Below are 8,734 nucleotides of genomic sequence, written 5' to 3'. Positions count from 1 at the left end.
GCTGGGCCAGCATGGGCTCTGCTGGGGCCCAGAAGGCTGGTGAGGGCCCATGCATTTCATTGCCCCACAGATATTTATTGAGCATGTACAATGTGCCAAGTTCTGTGCCAGTTTAACAGCTGCATTACTGTTTGTGTGGAATGCATGTCCCCAAGTAGAAGTGATTATACCAATTTCACAGGCTTGCTGGGGGGAAGGGGTTTTCATGTTTCCTTTCCCAGATCAGTGAGCCCATCAGGTCCCAGCTGAGGAAGGAGCTGACACAGGGACATCTGAAACTCCTTTATTACCCTGAGTATAACAAGTAGAACACGGTCACAGTATTAAAAAACAGAGCAGGAATTGGGTGCAGGCTACCACACAGTATGCACCGGGGACACATTCCTTTGAGTCTGCAGCTAGTTACTTGGAAAAAGCCAGTTATGATTGTAAAAATTTTATTCTCTTTAATAACAATTCCACTAAAATTATACAAAGTACATTCAATACTTAAGAGTGGCAAGGGTGGGGAGAGGAAGCCAGTTTGGCCTGGAAGTATCATCAGTCGACTCCAATAAAGGAAGCCCAGCTGGGCTGGAGGAAGTTGGGGGTGGAGGTCCGGTTGTAGAAAATAAAAATGTGGATCAGTTTAAAAGAAAAAAAAAAAAAGGCCACCCACAAGGAAGCAGGGTGAGCGTGCATGTTCCTGGGGAGGGTGGGAGGCCCAGCCGGCATGCTGCTGCTGGGTGAGGGCTGGCACTCAGGCGGGCTCCGAGTTGGTGGGGGGCAGGTTTTTATGCTTGAAATACTGAACAACTTGTTGGGGCAGCTCTGCCAGCACAGCTTTCGCCAAGGTCTCTTTTGCCGCCTGCAGGGTAGGGCGGAGAGAGGAGAGAGAAAGGATCACTGGATGAAGTGGTGAGGGGCACCATGCCCAGGGAGCTGGTACAGAAGGTGTCCCTGGAGGACAAAACCAGAGCAGAGGGCCAGAGCTGTCTAAAACTAGCGTTCCTCAGCCCAGCCCAGGCCTGAAATCCCACCCTTAGCAGTGCTTTCCTTCACATTAAGTGTAACTCTTACCTGAGCACTCGAGGTGCCTGGGAGTAACGTTTCAGGATGAATTTGTCTATGGGAGGCTTTTGGGGGAAAGAGATGATGGAGGTGAGCTGCACAGCCTAGTCATCTGGCAAACATTTCCTGAGCACCTTCTTGGCTGGTATTAAGGGGTTGTGACTGTCTGATTCACTGCTCGGCACCCAGTCACAGGCTGGGCACACCAGGAGCTCATTCAGTGTCCATGCAGTGCCTGGGTGGCCAACACCCAGCATTTGTCCTCAGGAAGCTCACGCTCCAGAGGAAGGAACTGAACCAGCTCAGGCAAACCCAGAGGGTACTGGGCAGAGATGTGAGCACCAGTGGTTACAAATCGGAGTGGCCAGTTCTTGCTGGGACTGGCTCCCAGGACCTGAGCCACAGCACCCGGAGGCTTACAGCTGCGGCAGCTGAGGCCAGGAGGAAAGGTCAGGGACTTGCCCAAGGCTATACAGTGTGCCTCTGGTCAAATGAAAGCTAGGCCCCAGGCTGGCACCTGACAGACTGCTCCCTCTGGGGCTGCCTGCGGGCCCAGCTGCAAGGGCAGCAACCAGGAAGCTACTGCCAGCCTCCTTGTAAGCAGACCTGGGTCACCTGCAGATAGGACCAGAGCCACCTTCAGGAGCAAGGGAGGCCACCAGTTCCTCCTAGAGCGGCCCTCAGGGAGAGGAGGCCATCCTAAGATGGGCCTTGTTTTCCACCTGAAGCGAGACGGTTGGCGAGGTGTGATTTCCAGGAAAGCCCCTCACACCTCTGGGCCTTGCTCCCATCTCTTTCTCCTGGAATGCTTTCCCCCGCATGGATGACGCCGACTTCTGATTCAGGCTTAGAGGGTAGGTCCTCCGGGAACCCCTGTCCTGGAGCCCCAGTCTGGACTGGGCACTACTCCCTTGAGTTCGTCAGCTTGCTGAAGCAAGTGCTCACGCAACTGTCATTATGGCCTCACCTGGGGGCAGGGCCTCGCATGGCGCCGGGAGGGTAGTAGGCTCTCAGGAGGTGAGTAGTCAACAGAGCTGAGGGTAGAGGAGCCTAGGATTGGGCAGACAATCCCAGCGCCTTCATTCTGGATTATTAACTATGGTTGTTGGGGTCCTGTAAGCGCCTCCTCCCCAGCCCGGGCCCACACTCACGTTGCGGAATTCTCGAAAGGGCACGAACTGCACGATATCGCGGGCTGCCTCCTCCCCTGTGTGGGAGTGCAGCGTGCGGCTGTCCCCGTCCAGGAACTCCATGGCAGCGAAGTCGGCGTTACCCACGCCCACGATGATGATGGACATGGGCAGCTTGGAGGCCTGCACCACGGCGTGCCGCGTCTCCTCCATGTCGCTGATGACACCGTCCGTGATGATAAGGAGGATGAAGTATTGCTGCAGAGGGGGTCAACAGGCACTCAGCACAGCCCTCGGCCTCTGGCCACCCTTCCCCTCCGTCCTTTCCCAATCTCCCCAAACCCTCTGACCCCTGGGAGGAAGATGGCTCGTCTCCCCGAGCTGTTGCCGAACCCCAGCCACCTCCCTAGGCAGCCACCTCTCAGTGCTTGGGCCCTGTAGGCCTCTCCTCCGTCACAGCTGGAAGCACAAACTGCTCTCTTCCTCCTGCCCTGTGCAACATCAGACTCCCCGGCTTGGGAGTTTGAGAGCCCTGGACTCCAGGCCTGGCTCTGACAGTGGCTACACCGTGGGACTCTGGGGAACTGACTCAATTTGCCGTGCCTCAGTTTCTTCATCTGCAAAGTGGAAGTTCCTGCACCTCTCAAAGAGACCACGCTGGGCGTGTGGCAGTAGCTCGGTAATCGACAGCTGCATCTGTGGCAGAGTGAGGCCCATGGCTGTTGAGGAATATGCATTCTGGCTTGTGGACTCTGGGAGCAGCCTCCCCTTCTCTGCTCCACCTTCACGTGAACACCTGTGACGCTGCTCATTCCCCATTAGCACAGCCGGCCTCAGAGACCCCTTGCAGGAGCTAAGCAGATCATCTAGGTCAGTGCTTCTGGGATTGTGGGACTCTGCTGGCAACAAGCAGACCTGGGGGCACACCCCAGACACAGCATCCGTCACAGTGGGAAGGGTGTTGGTTTTGCAGTGGTCTTTGAATTCTACAAACTGCAGCCAGGAGGAAGTCGCAGTTTGGTGCTCATGTGTCCCACTTGCTAACCTTCCTTATTAAAAAAGGGAGAAAAGGCAGGAAGCTCAGAGCTCCAGGGACAGCAGTCTCTAGGTAGACTTTGATACCACTGTGCAGCCTGGTGTATTTATTTTTATTGTTACTCTCTGTGGCAAGTGATAAGTAACTTTTCCCTTACAGTGGGTTATAGTTTCTCTAAAATTATTTACATGAAAAAAATAATAATTAGTGTAGGTGACAGGTGGGCATAGCATAGACTGTGGAGGTGGGGAGTGAGTGAATGAAGTTCAGGAAATCTCACTGGATGATCTGTGGGCAGAAGCCCCAGCATTCCTAGCTGCCTAAGACCTCATTTTCAACTTGGCTCTGTGCTTAGCACCCTCTGGCCCCTTTTGGGGAACTCAGTTTTCCCCATACATAAGATGAACAGAAAAGCCCTTGTGGTCCTAATGTTCTCTGTCTGGGGCTTCTGCCTTCTCTTCTGACCCTTTTGATTCTCAGGAGAGGAAATGGGGACCCAGACTAGTCAAGGTCATGGAGCTAAAAAGAGAAGAACCAAGCCAGCCCCCAAGACAGCATCTGGCCACCTTCTCACCCAACAAAGCCGTCTGCTCCCTGGGAAACATACAGAGACCACAAGTTCAGCCATCTAGGATGCCTTGCTCTCCTGCCTGTCCCCCAAGCACAACCTGAAAGGAATGAACCCTGAGGAGGTACGAATGCCACCATCCTAACCCCCAACCCTCGACAGCAGTAGTCCAACTCCTCCTGAACTGTGCCTTTAAGAGGCCGAAAGCTTGGCTGGAGATGGATACCTGTTGCTATGGAGATGGCAGCCTGAATTCCTGTAGTGGAGGGCTGCTGCTGTCAGTCCCCATTCCTGGGGTTGAGGGGCACCTCATAAGCTCATCCAGACCCTTGTCCCCTCATAGCCCACCATCATCCTAGCCAGCACCCCTTCCCTAAGTGGCCCTCTAACCCCACTTCCATCCCACCAAAAATAGTCCATGGCAGTATTTCTGGGGCACCTAGGCTGGCAGGAGGGAAGGCATTGAGAGGCCTAGCAATGAGGACAGAAAAGAATACTTGGCCTTGGGTGACAGGCCTCACCACTCGGGGTGGGACTGGTCTCCAAGCCCCCTCCAGCTCAGATGGCTATCTCCCACCCTCCTCCCCACATGGCCCTCTTGGCTCTCCCTTTCCACCAGCCACGTGTCTACATTAGGAGACTTGGAGCATGCAGGCCAGGGCCTCCCTCACAGCCTTGTAGCCTTCTTCCCCATGGCCTGGGTTCCTGCAGAACAGTAGGCACTAACTGAAAAGGTGAGTCATGGTGATGGTGACCACACATGCTCCGTGTCATCCTCACGCTGGGATTCTCCTTTTGGAGGTTGGGGAGACAGGCTGAGAGAGGTTCAGTGACTTGCTCAAGGACTCACAGCCAGGAACGGCACAGCTGAGATTCAAGCCCAAGCCTTAACTCCAAAGTTAGGGCTCTTTCCACAATGGCATCAGTGGCCAGTAGCTGTCTCTCCAATAGTGGGGCCTGGCAGGGAGAAGCGAAGTGCCGCTGACAAGTCCTAGGCTTCATGCCCATCCCAGGCAAAAATGAGATTGTCCAGGAGCCTCTAAGGTCTACTGCAACCCCAGGGGTCCATGATCCCATCCCCAAGACAGATCAGGGGGGAGGTGGCGGGGTTGGGGGGGCTGTGGAAGGGGAGAAAGAAGGGTGGAATCAGGCAGGAGGAGGTGGGAAGGGCCTCTGCTGTCCCCATGGATAGTCCTGGTCTACCCTACCCCAAGCTTTCCCACCTCCATGCCTTTCCTGCTTTACTTCCTTCTGCCTGGCGTACCCTCCCCAGCCACAGCTCCAAGACCTCTCTGGGCGTCTACTCCTCCATCCCGAGTGAATGCGAAGGCTCCCCCAAGCCCTGAGCTCTGCTTTCGCTGCCAGCGATTACCTCTTGGGGCGGGCTTCTCTGGATACTCCTCTCCCCCCACACCCTAAGAGCTCCTCAGGGCAGCCCCTCCCCTCACACCTCTGCATCTCATGGGCCTGGCACCCTGTGCGGGCTCCATAAACACAGCCAACTGCTGCCAGGTCGAACCCAAACCCCAAATTTCCAAAATATTTCAAGGACAGAGTATCTCTAGCATTTACCCAAGAGGTTCTTCAGGCTTCTAGGGCTGTAAATAGCCACTTCCCCTAATGCATTTAACATGTGATTTGATCTTATAAGAAACTGACTTGACCACGACAGTTCCAGGCAGAGTCCAGGGAAGCTGCACTCATCCCTAGCTTATTTCTGAGAAGTTGGCTGCTGAGGGCCCTGGGGAGTGGAGGAAAATTTCCAGGGTGCTGGCTGCTTCCCAGTTTCCCCTCCACTATGGCACCAGTTGCCTAGGTAGCCAACCAGCAATGGGCCAGGGATGGGAAGGCCCAAGTCACATGGGTCAGAGCAGAGGGAAGGATGAGGCCCCACAGTAGGAGTCCGCTGGTACCACCCAAACCTCTTAATACCTTTCAGTGACTCCCCACTGCCCTTAAGAGAAAATCCAGATTCCTTACTGGCTTCAAAGGCATCTGTGGGAGCTGGCCTACCTTCTCAACCTCACCCACCCCTCTTACATCACACTCCTTCCCTTAGTTACGCCACACACCATGCCTCCAAGCCTTTGCCTATGCTGTTTCTTCTGCCAGGGACACTCCACACATGCACATGCACACACATACACACCCTTGATGAGACTAACTCTTAAGCATCCTCCAAGTCTCAGCTTGGACATCACTTTTCCAGGAAGCCTGCCCTGAGCCCTCTGTCTGGGTTAGATGCCACCTTTATAATCCTATAATTCCGTCATCACAGTTTTAATTGGCTGGCATCACAGCTGCTGTTCCTGGCCTGGCTCCCCACAAGACCACAGGCCCTGGAAGGGCAGAGGCCATGGCTTGCGCATCATGGTCTCCCTAGTGCCGCAGAGAAACACACGTGGTAGAGATGAGCTGCGTGAATGAATGGCAGAACACAGGCCTGCCTAGAGAGATGCTTCCACCATCTGCTCTTGATTTCCTGTGCGTGGGTGTGCATGCATGTTCGTGTGTTGGGGACAGGGAGGATGAAGCCACACCAAGTGTTTCCCAAAAAGCAGCTGTACGAAAGCATCAGGTAACGCACAAATTATTTCCTTTTGCGTTAGGCCTACGTGGGCTCAGCATCACCAAATGCCAGCCCAAGAGGTGTCCTAAGATTCATCCGCTCACATTTATTAGGTGCTATTGTGTGCCAGGCGCTGTGCTGAGCAATTTGGATGCTGAGCTGGTTGAATCCTTGCAATGCTTCTATTAGGCAGGTACTATTCCATCATCCTCATTGTACAGGTGAGAAAACTGAAGTTCAGAGAGCTTAATAAGCAACCTGCTCTGGGTCACACAGTCAGGAAGTGCGGGAGCTGGGGTTTGAACCAGGTCAATGGGCCTCCAAACCTTGAGGCATCCCCACCTTCAGTGCACGGTGAGATGGACGGAGTAAAGGCAGGAGGTAGAGAATTATCTGTATCTTCTTGGACATCAGAGTAGGAGAGGCCAGTAGAGACCCCTGGCTCGCCTCCTGCAGCCCAGAGATGCTGGCCCCAAGTCACACAGCTGGGGTGGGTGACAGCGCTTCCCCAGGCTGAGGGAGCCGAGGAAGGCTGCCTCCTCAGGTTGAGAGGACCTGGTCACGACGAAAGCAGCTGGGGTATTGTGAGGGTTAGGACTGGTGAGGATTAGGACTTGTTCACAGAAAGGGCCCAGTTCTTCCCTCTGGAGGGCCCTCAGCAGTTGTTCCCCAGAATGCAAAGACACCTTCCTGGTGGTCCCCAAGCCCCTCCAGACTTAGGATCCAGCAGACACAGGCCCCTTCTCCCCAGGACCTCATCTCCTGCCCAGTCCTGCCCCTGCCTGGCAGGTGAAAGAGCCCGAGAGGAACACTGGGCTTCATTCCTGCTCCGCCCCATTTTTTTCCCTTAAACAAGAATGCAGGCCTTTCTTCCATCCCTCTGAAAGCTGGTTCAGGCAGATAAAAGTCTGGGCGGGACAATGGCCTGGCTGGCAGCAGGCATCCAAACGGTGTGCAAGCTGAGGGGCTGCCCCTCACTCTGCCCTCTCCATCCACTTCTAGCCCAGCACCCCAGGAATTTAACAAAGCCACTCCCAGGTCCTCCCCAGTTACTGTCCCATTCAGATGGGCTTACTTGTCCCATTTCATAAAGGAAATAGGCTCAGAGCAGGAAGGGACTTTTCTCAGGCCCTCAGCTGCCACCACCAAGGCCAGGACTACAGCAAGTCACGCTCCCTGAAGCAGAAACGACCAGGACCATCTTCCTTCAATCCGACATCGTGCACTGGCCTCCCTCCTGTCCATCACTGGCATCTGCCATTCCCTCTGCCTGGGGGGCTCTTCCCAGAACTCTCTGCCACTCTCTTCCTCATCCTCAGGTCTCTTTGGGTACCAGCTGTTGTGTTATCACATTTAATCCTAACACCACCTCCTTAAGGTAGGTCCTATTAGTATTCCTATGGTACAAACGAGGCTCAGAGAGGGTAAGTTTTACCCAGGTCACCCAGTGAGGGATGGGCAGGGGCTGGATTCAAACCCTGGCAGGCTGACCCCAGGACCCCCTTTCCACAGACCCTCTGCTGCCTCCCAGACAATCAGACCACATACTGCTGTCCTGCCCTCCCCAGGCTGGCCCTGGTGTCCTCTTCTCTTTCCCATAACCTCCCTTTCTTTTATCTTTGTCTCCATCTTCGGGAAGGCAACCTCTACCTCCTCAGTGACCGAGCAGGTGCCTCCCTCCTCTGAGCAGTCCCAATGGGACCAGGTCCCTTTCCTTCTGAGAGAGGCCCTGGCTGAGTCACCTCCTCCCAGCTACTCGCACAGTGCACAGCACACGACAGGGGCCAACTTGAATCCATCCGTTCCCAGAACACGAGCGTCTGCCACAGCACAGGCCACCAAGTAGATGACGGACCACACACAGACACAGCCTGGCCCTGTGGGGCCGAGAGGCCAACCAGGGAGACACCCAGTAGACAGAAACGCGGAGTATGTGAAGGAGATGTTGCCACCATCATCAGAGTCCAGACGGGAATAAACAGAGAAGGCAGGAGATAGGCTTCAGGTGGGTGGGCAAGGAAGGCTGCAGGGAGGTGGCGTTTGAGGGACACTGAGGGATGGGACAGAGCAAGCCAGGGCGAGAGGAGAAGAACCTCCAAGCAGAAGAGACGGCAGAACAAAGGATCTGTTGGGAGACAAGCTTGGTGTCTTTGAGGGATAGGAACAAGGTCAGTGGTGGAATGGTCACAAGTAAAGGAAGGGGTGTGGGGTTGCGGGGAGGAGAGGCCAGGAGGGGGTAGGATCTGATGTGCGCAGTTAAAGGACCCTCTAGCAGGAGCATGGATAGGAGGGGCAAGAGGGGTGAGGGGCGGCCGTGGTGTCCAGTGAGAGATGACAGTGGCCGTGGCAATGGGGAAGCGGGCAAGTTGAGGATAGTATTT

The 8,734-nt window shown here is 54.9% G+C and overlaps 1 protein-coding gene across 5 annotated transcripts in view; it reads right to left on the bottom strand.

Annotated features, from left to right (window-relative positions):
* Nucleotides 1-420: 420 nt before the first annotated feature.
* Nucleotides 421-8,734, bottom strand: part of CPNE2 (copine 2) — a 55,825-nt gene continuing 47,511 nt past the window's right edge. For 4 of the 5 annotated variants that reach the window (XM_036833786.1, XM_036833783.1, XM_036833785.1 and 1 more), the window contains 3 exons: nt 2,202-2,438; nt 1,060-1,115; nt 421-847 (listed from right to left, as the gene is read on the bottom strand). In XM_036833786.1, coding sequence (XP_036689681.1) covers nt 541-847; nt 1,060-1,115; nt 2,202-2,438 — 600 coding nt within the window. In that variant the 3' untranslated portion in view covers nt 421-540. The remainder of the gene's footprint in view (nt 848-1,059; nt 1,116-2,201; nt 2,439-8,734) is intronic. The other variant, XM_036833787.1, reaches the window with a different exon arrangement.

The sequence above is a fragment of the Balaenoptera musculus genome, chromosome 19 (genome assembly GCF_009873245.2).
Source record: "Balaenoptera musculus isolate JJ_BM4_2016_0621 chromosome 19, mBalMus1.pri.v3, whole genome shotgun sequence".
Taxonomy (NCBI): Eukaryota; Metazoa; Chordata; class Mammalia; order Artiodactyla; family Balaenopteridae; genus Balaenoptera; species Balaenoptera musculus.
The sequence above is the reverse complement of the archived record's forward strand: the minus strand, read 5'-3'. Positions and strand labels throughout refer to the sequence as shown.